The following is a 16,698-nucleotide window of genomic DNA, read 5'->3' on the forward strand; positions in this document are numbered from 1 at the left end:
TTTAGAACTGAATAAAATTGAAATAATTGTAATAACTGTCATAATAATGTTGTTAAATGTATTTTATGTTTAAAAATTCATAGAAAAATTTCCAGCTTGAATATTAGTCTTTGTTAGATATTTTTATAAATAATTTATTTAAATGTTATTTAGTTTGTTTATCTGCTGGTTTTTATTCTGTAAACACGTTTAAGCTGCTTGAAACAGAGGAAACTCTATAAAATGTTAAATGACTAAAATAACAGTAATAAAATATTCTGTATAAATACTTTAAATTAAACATGATTCATAAATAATAAGAGTGATAATAATGAACCTGCAGACAACTCTCTGGGCATCAGACCCGTCTCTACGTAGGACTCTGGTCTGTGGAGGGTTAGGACGCCTCCCGCTGGACGTGGACGGACTCAACAGCTCTTCAAAAATAAAATGAAATAAAATAAAATAAAAAGTAAAAGACAAGAAGTTTCAGGTCATTAATATTTATATCATCATAATTTATATATTTTCAACATTTCTTGATTTTAATATTGAGACATTTCGTCATTAAAGTATCTTTATTGTTTCCACATTCAGCCATAACATTATGACCACTGGGTGGATCCTCAGAGTTGAGTCTGAAGCAGGAGGAACGTTCTAACTGGGGGTTGCTAACAATGCTAACACGAGCTAACGTAGCTAACGTAGCTAACGTTCCAGGCTGAGCTGCCATTGACAAGAGGAACAAGTTTTATCAGAAGAGTTTTATTTTTAGGAAACAAACCAGTCGTCAGAGACGTCCTCGTCATCACAGGCCACTGCTCCGCTCTGATTGGTCCCTGATCAGTGTTTTACTTCCTGCTCTGATCCATGAATCAATGAATCAGCTGATGAGTTTATTGATAATAAATCAGAGTCTTTACATCTTCATTGAGCCTTTCAGTGATCAGAGAGGAACAGGAAGTCAACAAACAAACGAACAAACAAACAAACAAACAAAGAGCAGCTTCAGTAAACAAACAAATCAAACTCAGTTTCTGGTGATTGTTCTGGATCCAAAGTGAACGATAAAGGTTATTCAAACAAGATGGCCGCCTCCTGCGGGGCTTTAATGAAGACCATTTATTTTCTGAGTTCTGGGCTCCTGTTTTAGAGTCTGACCCTGACTCCAGGTCTACCGGTCTCAGGAAACCTGGATGACCTCCATGCTGCCGGAGAAGCTGGACTGTCCCCCCCCCACGTCCTCCCTGGACCTGCTGTCCGTCCTCCCGTCCCCAAACTCCATCTGACAGCTGCGTCTCTTCAGCTGCTTCTCGAAGCTGCTCTCCTCGTGCCAGCTCCTCCTGGAGTCGCCGTGGTCCCCGGTCGGCCTCCGGCTGCGGCGCCGCACCGCCTCCAGGCCGTGGCCACACCCCCCGCTCAAGATGGCCGACGTGGAGTAGAAGCGCGTGGACTCGGAGGACAGGTACCAGCCCCCGGCCAGAGAGGAGGTGGACACGGTGACGGGGCCCAGCAGGATGTCGGAGTGCCAGCCCTTCAGCGCCCCCCCGGACCCGGGCCGGGCCAGGTGCTGCTGGCTGCGGGACAGGCCGAACAGGAAGCTGGTGGCGCTGTCCTCCATGCTGCCGCTGCGGTGCAGGTGGTGGGAACAGGTGTGGGCGGGGGGAGGTTTGGTGAAGCCGGCGGAGGCCGGGGGGGCGCCTCGCTCCGGGCCGGCGACCTCCTCCTTGTCGGGGCTCTGCTCCGGGGTGGACTGCTCAGAGACCTCCTCCACCGGGGAGAACTGGCAGGGCTTACTGGCGGCCTCGGGCCGGTGGGCGGAGCTTCTGGCCGGCTCGCCGTGAGACTTGATGTCCAGAGAGAAGGAGCGTTTGAGACGGACACTGTCCTCGGGCCCCTCAGAGAGCTGCAGGACGCTCAGGGCCTGGGACAGGTGCTCCTCAGGGCCCTCTGCGAGGACACAGGGCAGGGTGAGGGGCTCCAGACGGGCCGGGCCAGGTTCCCCGGGTTCCCCAGGTTCCCTAGGGGCCTCCGGGTCCAGACAGGCTGGAGGCTCCGGGGCCTGGAACTGAGCAGAGGCCTCAGCGCTGGGCTCAGACTGAGGGAGGAGCTTCAGTCTGGACTCAGCTCCAGGACTTTTTATCTTCTTCTCAAAGTCCAGCAGTTGACCCAGGAAGTTAAAGTTAGGAGAGATGGTCGGACGCTTCTCCTTCACGAACCTGCGGGGAGCACCAATCAGCACATTAGAGGAGCTAGCACGCTAGTCGTTAGCACAACAAGAGGCTACTGCTAGCTGGGAGGATAGGAAGAGCTACTGTTACAGCTACTGTTAGCAAGAGGCTAGGAAGAGCTACTGTTAGCAAGGAGGCTAGGAAGAGCTACTGTTAGAGCTACTGTTAGCAAGAGGCTAGGATCCCACGAGGAGCTACTGTTAGCTAGGAGGCTAAGAAGAGCTACTGTTAGCAAGGAGGCTAGGAAGAGCTACTGTTAGAGCTACTGTTAGCTAGGAAGAGCTACTGTTAGCTAGGAAGAGCTACTGTTAGAGCTACTGTTAGCAAGAGGCTAGGAAGAGCTACTGTTAGAGCTACTGTTAGCTAGGAAGAGCTACTGTTAGCAAGAGGCTAGGAAGAGTTACTGTTAGAGCTACTGTTAGCTAGGAAGAGCTACTGTTAGAGCTACTGTTAGCAAGAGGCTAGGATCTCACGAGGAGCTACTGTTAGCTAGGAGGCTACAAGGAGCTACTACTAGCTAGGAGGCTAGGAGGAGCTAGTGTTAGCTAGGAGGAGCTAGTGTTAGCTGGGAGGAGCTAGTGTTAGCTGGGAGGCTAGGAGGAGCTAGTGTTAGCTAGGAGGCTAGGAGGAGCTAGTGTTAGCTAGGAGGAGCTAGTGCTAGCTGGGAGGAGCTAGTGTTAGCTAGGAGGAGCTAGTGTTAGCTAGGAGGCTAGGAGGAGCTACTGTTAGCTAGGAGGAGCTAGTGCTAGCTAGGAGGAGCTAGTGTTAGCTAGGAGGCTAGGAGGAGCTAGTGTTAGCTAGGAGGCTAGGAGGAGCTAGTGTTAGCTAGGAGGAGCTACTGTTAGCTAGGAGGAGCTAGTGCTAGCTGGGAGGAGCTAGTGTTAGCTGGGAGGCTAGGAGGAGCTAGTGTTAGCTAGGAGGCTAGGAGGAGCTAGTGTTAGCTAGGAGGCTAGGAGGAGCTACTGTTAGCTAGGAGGAGCTAGTGCTAGCTAGGAGGAGCTAGTGCTAGCTGGGAGGAGCTAGTGTTAGCTGGGAGGAGCTAGTGTTAGCTGGGAGGCTAGGAGCTGGCTAATGACCTGTAGGCCTCGTCCAGAGACATGTCCATCCTCTTCATGATGTAGGCGATGGCGATGGTGGCGGAGCGCGAGATCCCGGCCAGACAGTGGACGAGGACTCGAGCGTTGGACGCTTTAGCTTTTTCTGAAACAACAGAGTTGAGACGGAGCTGAAAACAGGACGGAGTCACATCCACAGACTCTTTGTGGGTCCAGGTGAACACGGTACCTATGAACTCCACCGAACGGTCCAACCACGGCAGGATCTTCTCACAGAACGAGTCGTTGACCGGGACGCGCAGGAAGTGGGACTCAGGGATGAAGTCCGGTTTGGGGCAGGTGTTGCTGGCGTTGAGGACGTAGGCGATGTCGTTCTGCTGCATCAGGTCCTGGAGAACAAACACACAGTCAGTTCATCTTCTAAATAGAAGCTCCGCCCTCTAGCGCCCCCCGCTGGACTCGGTACAGGCAGCGGGTCCTGGTTCTGAGGAGGTCTCACCTTGTTGAGGACGTCCCTCTGGCAGCCCAGGTACAGGTGGGGCAGGATGCGGGTCGGGCCCAGGTTGGTGACGGGTAAACAGGGCTGAGACATGCAGGAGGGAACCAGGGAGGACTTCCCCTCACACAGACCAGGGAACAGGTGGGAGAACTCGGAGAACCCACCTAGAACCCAGACACAGGTATTAGCTCTCATTTAAAACCTCCTATTATTATTATTATATTTATACTTTATCTGTTCTTTTTAATGACCTGATGTTTATTGTTCAGTGTTTGGTAAAAGGTTCTGAATAAAGTTCATTCAACTAGATTTATTTAATATTCTATTATATTAACATCAGAGCTGCTCTGAGGAGGATTTAGTGACTGGTGACATTTAAAGAGGGAAGTGATGATGATCGTGTTCATATTCTAGATGATAAATGTGTTTTATACGATGAGGACATGTCTGACCTGAGAGCAGGTGGACTGAGGGGAAGCTTCTCTCCAGTTTGACCAGCAGGACGCTGAGGAAGGACTCGGAGCCCAGAGACGTGGGGTCAGAAGACGTCTGGTCATAGACGACCACCTCCTGGTCTCCATGGAGCTCCAGCTGGAACCGGAGCAGCATCATTAGGATCTGAGACCGTTAATCACAGAGGACCAGGTCCAGAACCACAACAACAACAACAACAACAACAACAACAACAACAACAACAACAAGAACTCAACGCGGGAAGGACCCTGGACCAGGTCCTGGTCTGTGCCCCTGTCCTGGTCTGACCCTGTCCTAGTCTGTCCTGGTCTATCCTGGTCCTGGTCCGTTTCCTGGCTCTAAATGTACTGAAGCTCTAAACACTCACAGACTCGTGTTGGTCCAGATTTAAACTCAGGTGAGAAACAGGAACTGAACCTTTAATCTGATCTCAGGGAAGTTACTGAACGAGTTCCTGCTGAACCAGAACCAGGAACCAGATCAGATTTAAAACATTCACACGGAGACGTGACAAATCTGTTTCAGTCTGACTTCAGCTCTAGAACCCAGAACCACTAACCAGGACGGTCTAGACCAGAGGGGCCACATCCAGACCAGCACGATCCACAGGGACCGGACCAGTAACACAACACAACAATAACCAGTAACACAACACAATAATTAACTATAAGTAACACAATAACTAACTGTAAATAACAACAACTACATTCTAACATTAGTTTCAGTCCAAACAAGAACCAAGAGATTAGAGAAAGTTTATATTTAATAAAATATCATTTAAATAATGAAATGATTTAATAATAATCAGAGTGATCTGGACTCAGGTCTGGGTCTGGTCCTACTCCTGGTCCTGGTCCTGGGTCTGGGTCTGGGTCTGGGTCTGGGTCCTGGTCCTGGTCCTGGTCCTGGTCCTGGTCCTGGGTCTGGGTCTGGGTCTGGGTCTGGGTCTGGGTCTGGTCCTGGTCCTGGTCCTGGTCCTGGTCCTGGGTCTGGGTCTGGGTCTGGGTCTGGGTCTGGTCCTGGTCCTGGTCCTGGTCCTGGGTCTCACCTTGTTCTTGGCCGAGTGCTGCAGCAGCTCCGGGATCTGGACCTTGTCCTGCTGCAGCCTCCTCTTCATCAGCTTGGAGCAGTTCACGTTCACGGCCTCCAGGATGTGGGAGCAGTTATAGTCCACGAAGGGCCGGCTATCGATCAGCACCACCCGGTCCAGACCCCCCTCCAGCAGGGCCACCAGGGCCTCCGCCCCGATGGGGCGCACCGAGCCGGGCCTGGGCATCCCGGATCCAGACCTGGACATGTCGGACCACCACCCCCCACCCCCCGACCCCCCGACCCCGGCTGGAGGACGCTCAGAGGCCCAGGAGCAACATGCTGCCGGTGGACCAGGAGGTCATGATGGAGCAGGAGGAGCAGGAGGAGCAGGGAAGAGCAGGGAAGAGCAGGGAAGAGCAGGGAGGAGCAGGAGGAGCAGGAGGAGGTGTGTTGCTTAGTGTGCGTATTAGTGTGTGTTTATTGGTCCTGGTTGATCTTCATCTCCGTCCTCGTCTTCCTCCTCAAGCTTTAAACTCTGCAACACAAACAAACAGGAGTCGAGTTATTTCATTATTTACTGGATCCACATGATGATCAGCTGATCGGACCGGAGCTACAGAACCGGAAAGGAACAAGCCTGTCCTATAACACCCTACCAGCCTACCACCCTACCAGCCTACCACCCTACCAGCCTACCACATCACATCACATCCCACCGTACCAGATGTTTCTATAGAACATTAAAGACCAAAGTGTTTCCATGTGAGTGCAGCAGATATTAACTCATAAATAAAAACAGACCAATCACTTGGCTGAAAAGCTCCAGAGTCTGTTCTACCTGGACCAGTTCTACCTGGACCAGTTCTACCTGGACCAGTTCTACCTGGACCAGTTCTACCTGGACGTCTGGAAGAAGCTCTTCTTCTCCATCATTTATCTGTTTGTGGTTCCAGGAGCTAAAATGAGCTTTAGCTTTAGCTTTAGCTTTAATCTCTGTGGAAGTTTCTGCTTGAACCTCATGTTTCAGGGTGTGAATGTGAATTAAAGGCGACAGACTGAAGCATGAAACTGTCTGATAGTCATAAACTCTGAGTCTGGTCCAAACGTGTCTCTCTGCTCTTTAACTTCTTCTTTTTCTGACTCAGAGCTGCAGCAGGAAATTCCCTCATCTCATAAAACCTGTAGTTACAGAAAAACCCCCAAACACGTCGGACCTGCAGAGGATCCACCAGACCTGGAGACCTGGTCCCACCCTGAAACCGGGTCCTGGTCCAACCCTGAAACCAGGTCCTGGTGTTATGAGCTGCTAGGACCCTGTGATTGGCTGGTGTGGTTTGTTTAGTCTTTATGATGCTAACGTGCTACGTGGGCGCTTCTGATTTGTAATTAATGGTGTTTTTATTACAGCTGCACATAAAAAGCTCTGGTTCATAACACGGATTCCAGATCCGTCCCTTCAGGCCGGGACGTTCCTGCACCACATCCGATCCTGGATCTGGATCTGGATCTGGATCACTACTGCGTTCACACTGAGGCCGTGAAGTGTTTTATTTCTCATCCTGGTTCTCTGCTGAACAGCTGATCTGTGTGATATTAAACAGCTGATCTGTGTTATATTAAACAGCTGATCCTGGTTCAGACACAGAACCTGGTGTGAACTGGTGTGAACGCGGCTGCGACTTTAACCTGAGATGACGTCACATCATTATTGAACTCAAATATTTGACATCTCACCTTTTAAATTCTCTCAGTGACGCTGACGTATTATTTTAGTGGAAATTTAATCATTTACAGAATTGAGTTTTATTCGTCATAAAACTGTGATAACATCCTGATGACATGAAACACTTCTTCTGTCAAACTGTTAATTATTAACTTTCCACTTCTTTAACCTAATAATAGCTGAGTATCACGTATTATTATCATTATTACGTATTATTAATAAAAACTGAAGGAATATTAATAAGGTTATTCCTGCGTCTCTTCTCGTCCATGTTACTGACTGAGCTCATGTTTGTTCAAGGTGGAAATACTGGAATATAATAATAATAATAATAATAATAATGTATTTTATGCTGAAACCTCCTGTAAAGTCTCAGTAATATGAACATTCACACATTAATGACCAGATGTCAGGATGTTTTCCTTCTATTAAACTTTTAATTATTAATCCAGGATAAGAAATAATTTAACTGTATTTATAATTTCTAACAGTTTCATTTTCTTTGAGTAAAACTGTTCATCATTAATCTGTAGCATCTAGTTTCCATCTGGTTTTATTTAAGGGAAATTCAGAGTAAATAAATCTGCTCCGTCACACGTTCACATCATATTAAACTGTTTTATATCTGCTAAAACTGAAATGACTTTTATCACCTTATGTAGGTTCTGTCAGCTCAGAGTCTGGTTCTGTTTTTAACGTTTCACCGATAATTACATTAAATTTCCACGTTTGTTTAAGGTGGAATTAAAGCTTTATTTAAGGTAGTCCAGCTGAAGTCTCACATTTATAAATTAAAGGTTAACATTAGTTAATAAAAGATTATTTGGGTGTATATAAGTAGAAGTCCTGTTATATTTTATGTTAATATTATTACTATTCATCCTAACTCTTTATTTTAAGATATTCTGGGTTATACACACAGATATTATTAAAGTATTTATTATTAATCTAAAAGACTCATTTATAAATTAAAGCTTTGACGTTAACATTAGGTAATAAAAGATCATATTAATGTATTTGGTGACTTTTGGTGTAATTTAAAGTAGTTTAAAGCTCTAATGTCCAGGTGTTGTGGTAGTTTCTCTTTCTGTCTCAGTCTCTGCGCTTTTTCTGACACAGTCTGGTTTATTTCAGGCCACTTTTCCACAGTTGTGCTGGATTTTAGTGAATAAAGAGGTTTTAAAGCAGGTTTTAATGGAGGTTTTAATGGAGGTTTTAATGGAGTCTCTGTGAACTTGTGGCGACATTTTCAGCTGGTAGCTGTGTTAGCCGTTAGCCGTTAGCTCGGCGACTTTAACGGAGGAGTGTCCGGTTAAACCCGCCGTCCTGCTGCCGTGTCCCGGCCTCAGAGTCGGTGTCGGTTCGGTGTGAACGGACCCTCGGAACAAACTTTAACTTTAGGCCCCGTTGACGGAACTTTACCGGACTCCGCCGCCGCTACCTGCTCACTTTAACGACACATTCCGGTAAACTCACCGTTTAAACTCGACGTCAGAGTCCGGTCGGCGGCTCCACCGTCCCGGCTGGGTCCCCGGAACAGTCCGGCTGGATGTACCGGGAGGACGGCTGGGGAGAGACGGAGGAGCCGAGGAGCTGAGGCTGGAGCGGCGGAGAGGAGTCGGTGAAGAGTCGGAGAGGAGTCGGTCGGTGCTGCCGTTAGAGATGAGGTCACCGCGACAGAAATAAAACATGTCGTCATCGGAGCGGAGCGCCGGCTCTTAAAGGGCCAGAGCAGCCGGCCCGGGCCCGCGGGCCCCGTGGGAGGAGCCAGCGGCTCTGAGCCGACAATAAATACTGCGCCTTTAAGAGAAACAACACACACAGTACAGAACACACGCTACAACACACACACTGAAACCAACTGTAAAATACACACTGTAAAATACACACTGGATACTTCAGGTACAGGCTGTAAAGTTCTCTGTTACGTCTCATTCTGCTTCATTAACTAGTGTTTTTTTCCAGGTTATAATTTGATCCAATCACGTGATTAAACTCATTAGAGTAACAATTGAAAGAATAAAAAAACTCCAATAAATGACCGAAAATCAAACATTTGATTTAATTTCTGTCTAAATTATGAAAACTGGACATTATTTAATTAGTTTAATTATTTAATGAGACATTTAGTGTATCTTTCCATTTTTTATTCTTTCAATTATTGTACTAATGAGTATAATCACGTGATTGGATCAAATTATAACCTGGAAAACAAAACTTGGTAAAAGGATGTTTAAATATATTATAGATATATTATATATTAATATATTAAGAGCAAATCAGAAACACAGGATTATTACATTTATAATTTATTTTAAGACAATAAATGAATAAAATGTTACTATCTCAGAGTTTGATCCATGAATAGTTTTATTTGTGCCAATATTTCATGTGACATTAACTGAAAGTCAAACATGTTCTCAAACCCTTCTCTTTATGAAATAAACCATCCACATCTCCTCCCCCTCCCCTCCCATCATCAGCACCATTGTTGGTTGCCCAGGACAACCGGTTGCTCTCCTCTGCTCTGCGGTTGTCATGGCAACATGCTGCGACAGCATCCGCCGTCAGTATCAACCAATAAGAGCAGACAGACGCCACCGTCTCCTTTTATAGCGGAGACGAGATGAAGGCTGAGGAGGATGAAGATGATGATGAGCATCAGACAGAGAGATAGATAGATAGATAGATAGATAGATAGATAGATAGATAGATAGATAGATAGATAGATAGATAGATAGATAGATAGATAGTTCAGCTCCCTCTGGTGGGACATCGTGGGGACAGAAACTAGCGCCCCGCAGAGGCAGAGCGGATCATTGAGCCTGAGTCTGAGCTCAGGGCTTTGAGGTGCTTGGCCGCTGTTGCTAGGCAACTACTGGTATCTAGAGCTAACGAGCAGCTACCTGATGATGATGGAAATGGAAAAGACGTAATGACAGGAGGGGTCTGGTGTTAGCATGTTAGCATCATTCTTATAATAAAGATCATGAAGATATTTTTATTGTATTTATTATTTTATTTAACTGTATGTCGTAAGAAGTAAATAAAATAAAAATAAAATAAACATAATAAATAAAATAAAATAAATAAGTCGGGGGAGGGGGGCTCGTTCTCTGCTCTGGCCCCAGAAACTGTCCTGCCGCCCCTGCTGGCCGAGAAGAAAACATCCATCCTCCTCTTCATCAGCTGCAGCTTCATCCTCCAGCTGCCATGATGTCTGCTGGCAGCGCGGACCTCCTCTTCCTCTCCCTCCTCTTCCTCCTCCTCCTCCTCCTCCTCCACCCGCAGCGAATCACGGAAAATCCCCGGGATGAAGCCTCGGTCCGGACCCCTGCAGCCCGCTGAGGAAGACTCGTCCTCCTCCGTCTTCCTCCTCGTCGCTGAGGCCGGAGACCTGATGCTGCGACACGGCTCCAGTGAGAGTCTTCATCCCTGAGAGACTTTGAGGCCGGAGGATGCTGAGCAGGTCAGAGCCGGAGCTTTATCTCCATTTACATTATTTCACTTCCAGCGCGGAGTCTGAGCTGCTCCCGTCTCCATGGAAACGGGTTTAAATCGCAGGGATCTGATGAAGAGGTTTGTTGGTGGCCTCGGGTTGAGAGTTTTTTAAGGGGCTCGTTGAAAGATTTATGACATTTAAAGTTAAATGTTTGGATGTTTACGTGAAATCAGCTGATGTTTGATCGTGGTGCCTTCAGGGACCTCAGTGAAACCTCAGCACTGACACAGAGGAGCTGTCCACAAACTTTTGACTGTTTAATCATCGGTGTTGATCGACCCAGTCAAGATGGCGGCTCCATCGCTTCCTCTGGTCGATTAATCGATTTATTGGTCGTTAAATGAATTTGATCATTAATTCGTTATTTCTCTTTTAATGATGTTTGTTAATTATTAAAATAAACAAATAAATAAATAAAAGCAAAGCAGCAACAAACTAAAACCCAAATAACTGATCTCATTTTAAATTATTTTTATTAATGAACTAAAAACACATGTCGCTCTAATTATCACTGAGATGATTCTGCCTCGATGCTCTCTCGCGCTGAAGTTGTCGGCCTGGATGCGGTTGCCATGGAGACGTCCAGCAGACTCAGCAGAACAGCAGCATCCATTAACGGAGAGCGTTCTCTCACGGGCTTCATCTCGTCTTAAAGAGAGACCTCAGAGGACAGGAGGTCTCTGGAGAGTCCGAGATAATCAAATAATCAGCCCGCGATGAAGGTGATGAAGAAGAAGAAGAGTCATTCATGAGAATATGAAAAGCTTCAGGTGATTTCTAAACCAACCAGGTCATTAATCAACTCAAAAACACAACCAGGCCTTCACCAGTCAGTCCTCCACCCAGAGCCAATAATAACCAGCCTGGTCCAAGAGCAGGTATCAGACCCACCTGGTCCCTGGAGGACCTGGTCCCTGGTGGACCTGGTCCCTGGTGGTCTGGTGGTCCTGGTCCCTGGTGGGTCTGGTCCCTGGTGGACCTGGTCCCTGGAGAACCTGGTCCCTGGTGAACCTGGTCCCTGGTGGTCTGGTGGTCCTGGTCCCTGGTGGGTCTGGTCCCTGGTGGACCTGGTCCCTGGTGGTCTGGTGGTCCTGGTCCCTGGTGGGTCTGGTCCCTGGTGGGTCTGGTCCCTGGTGGACCTGGTCCCTGGTGGTCTGGTGGTCCTGGTCCCTGGTGGTCCTGGTCCCTGGTGGGTCTGGTCCCTGGTGGACCTGGTCCCTGGTGGTCTGGTGGTCCTGGTCCCTGGTGGGTCTGGTCCCTGGTGGACCTGGTCCCTGGTGGACCTGGTCCCTGGAGAACCCGGTCCCTGGTGAACCTGGTCCCTGGAGAACCTGGTACCTGGAGAACCTGGTCCCTGGTGGGTCTGGTCCCTGGTGGCTCTGGTCCCTGGTGGACCTGGTCCCTTGAGAACCTGGTCCCTGGAGAACCTGGTCTCTAGTGAGTCTGGTCCCTGGTGGACCTGGTCCCTTGAGAACCTGGTCCCTGGAGAACCTGGTCCCTGGTGGGTCTGGTCCCTGGTGGACCTGGTCCCTGGTGGACCTGATGGTCGGAGGTCATGGAGGATGTTGTCAGTGATTCTTCTTCTTTGTCTCCACAGCTCCGGTCGGGTGCAGCGCTGCAGCGATGGTCTACTCCCGGTCCACGAACACAGTCGGTGTCAGTCCGTCCCTCTACGCTCCGGCCTTTGCACATCCGATGTCATTTAACTTCTCCGGGAGAGACAACGCAACTGTCCTGGCAACTTTACCCACAACCCCCCTGTGCAGCCTCGAGGGCTCCGCCCCCGGCCGGCCCAACGCCACCTCTGCCTCCTACGAGCTGACGTCGGGCGAGGTCGCGGCGCTGGGCCTGGTGTTCGGGGTGGTCTGGCTGGTGTCCATCCTGGGGAACGCCCTGGTCTGCCTGGTCATCCACCGCAGCCGGAGGACTCAGTCCACCACCAACTACTTCGTGGTGTCCATGGCCTGCGCCGACCTGCTCATGAGCCTCGGCTGCGGCCCCTTCATCCTCCTGCAGGTCTCGTTGGGGCGGTGGCCTCTGAGCGCCGCCGCCTGTAAGGTGGTTCGCTACCTGCAGCACCTGTGCCCTGGCGTGCAGGTGTACGTCCTGCTGTCCATCTCCATAGACCGGTTCTACACCATCATCTACCCACTCAGCTTCAAGGTGTCCAGGGAGAAGGCCAAGAAGATGATCCTGGCCTCGTGGCTGTTTGACGCCGCCTTCGCCTCTCCCTGCCTCTTCTTCTATGGTTCCAAGTCCACCGACAGCCATTGTGACTTTTTCCTGGCGGACAGCTGGGGGGGCGTGGCCTACGCTGCCGTCCACCTGCTGCTGGGGTTCCTGGTGCCGGTGGGACTGATCGTGTCCTTCTACCAGCGGGTGGTCCGCTACGTGTGGAGGATCAGCGCCGACGGACACACGGTGCGACGGACCATGAACATCGTCCCACGGACTAAAGTCAAGACCATCAAGATGTTCCTGATGCTCAACTCAGTGTTCTTCCTCACCTGGACGCCGTTCTACGTGGCCCAGCTGTGGCACCCGAGGGCGAGCGACGGCCCCGACAGGAAGGAGCTGCTCTTCTTCACGGCCATCGCCTGGGTCTCCTTCAGCTCCACGGCCTCCAAGCCCACCCTCTACTCCGTCTACAACGCCAACTTCCGGCGCGGCATGCGGGAGACCTTCTGCATGTCGTCCATGAAGTGTTACCGCAGCAACGCCTACACCATCACCGCCAGCTCCCGCATGGCCAAAAAGAACTACGTGGGCGTGGTGGACATGCAGGTGCAGGCGAAGACGCTCCACAAGGACTCGGTCTACGACACATTCGACCGAGAGGCTAAAGAGAAGAAGGTGGCCTGGCCCACGACGGCCAACCCCCCCAACACCTTCGTGTGACCCTGGACGCTTTCAAACTGTGAACATTTAAAAACCACGACAGCACAACGCCAGTGTTTGTAGGTGAGCTAGCTGGAGGCTAACAGGCTAGCACCATGTTTGTGTTCAGTTTGTACAAAGGGCTTTTCTCTCATGTAACAAACCTCCTGGCGGCCATATTGGATCATTTTATACTTCAGATTTGAATCTGATTTTAACCCGTGTTGTGTTTCGATGGATCGTTTTCAGCTCTGTGTTTTGGTAGCGTTAGCGCGCTAACATAGTCTGTGGGAAAACTGTCATTCTTGCGTCTGGTTCGCTGCAGTCATGTGTGTGTTAGAAGCTAACGTGCGTAAAGGCTAACGTGTTACCATTGACGTCATCTGCTTTGCTTCTTTAACAGTGAGCTAACAAGGCTAACGAAGCTAACAAGGCTAATGAAGCTAACGAAGCTAATGAAGCCCGAGGTTGCAGCTTGTTGACAGAAACTGGGCTCAAAGTGTTAATAAAGAGAATCAATGATGGGACATTAATCGAAGGGTTGATGGTTTGATTTGGATTTGAAATGTTTGAAAAAGGTCCCAGACATAGAACCTCAGCTAGAACGCCAGGATGAAGGTTCTGTGAGGTTCTAAAAGGTTAAAGAACCATAAACTAAAAGCTGAGTTAAGCCCCTTTGAATGTTTTGATCTGGTTCTACGTCAGAACCTCAGTGCTGGATATAGAACCAACATGAACTCAGGTTGGGTTTTAATGTTCAGTTATAAACCAGAAAAATCCTTTAGTTTTTAACATTTAATTCAGATCAACTAGAGACGTTTTATTCTTTTATTCTCTGGAGGTTTATTTTAGTCAGAGTTAGAATGGAAGGAGAAGCTTTATACCAGTGTGTTTGTTAATTCTCCAAGATTACAAGTTCATTTTGAGGTTAAAAGTCCTGTCCATGAAACATGGGGGCGCTAATGTCCTGGTTTGGGCCTGTTCTGCTGCATCTGCTCATCATTGATGGACCAATGAACTGTGAATTCTACCAGTGAACTCTGAAAGAAAATGTCAGGACATGAGTCCATGAGCTGAATGTGAAGAGAAACCGACCGTCCTGTCGTCTACGGGTCAGAATCAGCTGATTGTGTCAAATAAATAAAACAGAGGCTGGTGACGACATCGAGACGCTCAGAGAATCAAACACGTTTATTTAAGTTTAAAATGATTTTCATGGACAAAGTGCTTCAGATGTATTTAACAAAGTGCTCCAACGTTTTATCTCCTCACATAAACAGGAAGTTCAGAACAGAAACAATCATCATCATCATCAGAGCAGCTGATCCAGGACCAGCTGATCCAGGACCAGCTGATCCAGGACCAGCCTCTAACCTCTGACCTCTGACCTCTACAACACAACAGTAAATGTCACAGTAAACTAGAGACGAACAGAAAGTGGCGCCGATTCATCGGCTGTGACCTGGCAACCACAGAAACATGTGAATGAATCCAGCTTCAGCGTCTGTGGTTCTCCGTGGTTCTCTGTGGTTCTCCGGTTCCCTGTGGTTCAGAGGTCACAGCTGATGGCGGCGGAGGGTTCTCAGCGGGGTCTAACTCTGGCCGTTGCTGCTGATGCTGTTGTTCTTGCTGTTCTTGGACGTCTTGGTGCTCTGAGGCGTCTTCTGCTCGTCCCCAGTCAGCAGAGCTTTAATCTCTGACGGGATCTTGCCCTGGTCCATGGCTGAGCACCACTGCTTGTACTGCACCAAAAACAGAAGAGAGCGATGACACATTTATCTGAACACTTCATTCCTTCTCCTTGTTCCTTCTGGCGTCTCCTCACCATCTCCAGCTCCTCCCTCAGGGCACAGATGGCTCTTTCTTTGCTGGAGACCAGCTCCTCCAGGTACTGGTACCTCAGCTTCTTCCGGGCCCGACACTCTCTGGCGCTCTGCCGGCTTCGCTCCAGTTTGGCCTTCAGGTCGATCTTTGCAGGTTTGCGGCCGCGTTTCCCCGGCTTCTTCACTTTCCCGGCCACCACCTGAACACACAGTAGTGAGCAGGATTCAACCAGGAGACAAAGCTTCAGGGCTTCTTTATTTATTACGAACACAGAGAAAACGCTTCAATAAAACTAAATATCAACTCATTTAAATCCAACATGGCTGCTGCTTAAAGGGCATAAACAACTGAGTCACAATCTGAAAATATCAGTCAAACACCAGATGTTCAGTCTTTATTACCTTTAATCACGTGTCTGTACACACACATAAAATATAATCTCTCTTCTGAATTAAACATTTAATCCTTAGTGACAACATTAACTCACATTAATCAGATTAAACTGTGTTGACTTCTAATAATAACAATAATTATAATAATAATAATATGTTTCATCCAGTAGCTGGACCGTTAATAATAAACTGCTGCTCGGAGCTAATTCATGACTTTGTGAGATCAATACTAATTAAATGTCTTTAACCAACGTTTCGTAGTAACTCTTTGTACCTGTAAACATGCTAACTAGCGTTAGCTTCAGCTACGCGTAAACAAGCTAATTGACGTTGAACATGAAATCAACCGAGTCCGATCGTTTTAATGTTAACAAGTCGAGGACTAGTCGAACAAACTAGTTAAAACCCGTAAAAGCCCCGTTAACAACCGGGAGTAATCGCTGATCAGTTAGCATCGTTAGCATGGTTAGCTTTCTCACCTTGTTATCGTCCATTTTGGGCAGCGCTAGCGTACTAGCAGCTAGCTGTCGTTAGCTTCCTTCGGCCAAAAGCTCAGACTCGAGTTCAGAACCTGAAGCGACGTTAAAACTAAAAGCGGTTCTGGTGAGTTGTCGTTAAAAAGTTAAAGTGAACGCGGCGGCCATCTTCTCTCCTTATTTTTGTTTACGTCCAGCTTCTTCTTCTTCTTCGTCCCGATGTTTTGGCGGTTGGCAAACAACCAACTCATTAGCGCCCCCCTCTGGACTTCAGCGTGAACAGGAAACATAAACAAAAACAGGAAGTCGGTTCCAACATCCCGATATAATCACAAACCTCTGCCTCACTGACATGTATCACTGACTGGATGTTCTCTGACCATGTGGACGGTTTGAGAACCTTTACCAGAACGCGAGGGTTCTCCTCCATCCTACATTTACCCAACATGAACTCAGTTCCCTCTAATTCTAACCCATATCACAGTCTTACTTATTTCATTCAGGGTTAGGGTTCCTTAGATCCTTAGAACATCAGTAAAAACGGGTTTATTAGAGAAGTTCTCCTCTGGATACTTTAGATCTAGATGTAGATCTTCTAGATCTACACCTAGATCTATATATTCTAGATCTAGAT

General features: G+C 48.2%; 3 protein-coding genes across 3 annotated transcripts; 1 reads left to right on the forward strand and 2 right to left on the reverse strand.

Moving 5' to 3' along the window:
* Positions 1–724: 724 nt before the first annotated feature.
* Positions 725–8,684, reverse strand: dusp16 (dual specificity phosphatase 16). Its single transcript, XM_047575759.1, has 7 exons — positions 8,470–8,684; positions 5,287–5,805; positions 4,217–4,355; positions 3,765–3,928; positions 3,495–3,654; positions 3,287–3,410; positions 725–2,198 (listed from the first exon to the last, which is right to left on the reverse strand). The coding sequence occupies exons 2-7, from the start codon at positions 5,533–5,535 to the stop codon at positions 1,163–1,165; spliced, it is 1,872 nt and encodes a 623-aa protein (XP_047431715.1). The 5' UTR covers positions 5,536–5,805; positions 8,470–8,684; the 3' UTR covers positions 725–1,162.
* Positions 8,685–9,680: 996 nt separating this feature from the next.
* On the forward strand, positions 9,681–13,905 carry gpr19 (G protein-coupled receptor 19). The gene is made up of 2 exons (XM_047575769.1): positions 9,681–10,462; positions 12,093–13,905. The coding sequence occupies exon 2, from the start codon at positions 12,119–12,121 to the stop codon at positions 13,391–13,393; it is 1,275 nt and encodes a 424-aa protein (XP_047431725.1). The 5' UTR covers positions 9,681–10,462; positions 12,093–12,118; the 3' UTR covers positions 13,394–13,905.
* A 643-nt stretch (positions 13,906–14,548) lies between these two features.
* crebl2 (cAMP responsive element binding protein-like 2) lies at positions 14,549–16,288 on the reverse strand. The gene is made up of 3 exons (XM_047575780.1): positions 16,068–16,288; positions 15,198–15,395; positions 14,549–15,114 (listed from the first exon to the last, which is right to left on the reverse strand). The coding sequence occupies exons 1-3, from the start codon at positions 16,080–16,082 to the stop codon at positions 14,965–14,967; spliced, it is 363 nt and encodes a 120-aa protein (XP_047431736.1). The 5' UTR covers positions 16,083–16,288; the 3' UTR covers positions 14,549–14,964.
* Between the last annotated feature and the right edge of the window lie 410 nt (positions 16,289–16,698).

The sequence above is a fragment of the Mugil cephalus genome, chromosome 22 (genome assembly GCF_022458985.1).
Source record: "Mugil cephalus isolate CIBA_MC_2020 chromosome 22, CIBA_Mcephalus_1.1, whole genome shotgun sequence".
In the NCBI taxonomy this organism is placed as follows: Eukaryota; Metazoa; Chordata; class Actinopteri; order Mugiliformes; family Mugilidae; genus Mugil; species Mugil cephalus.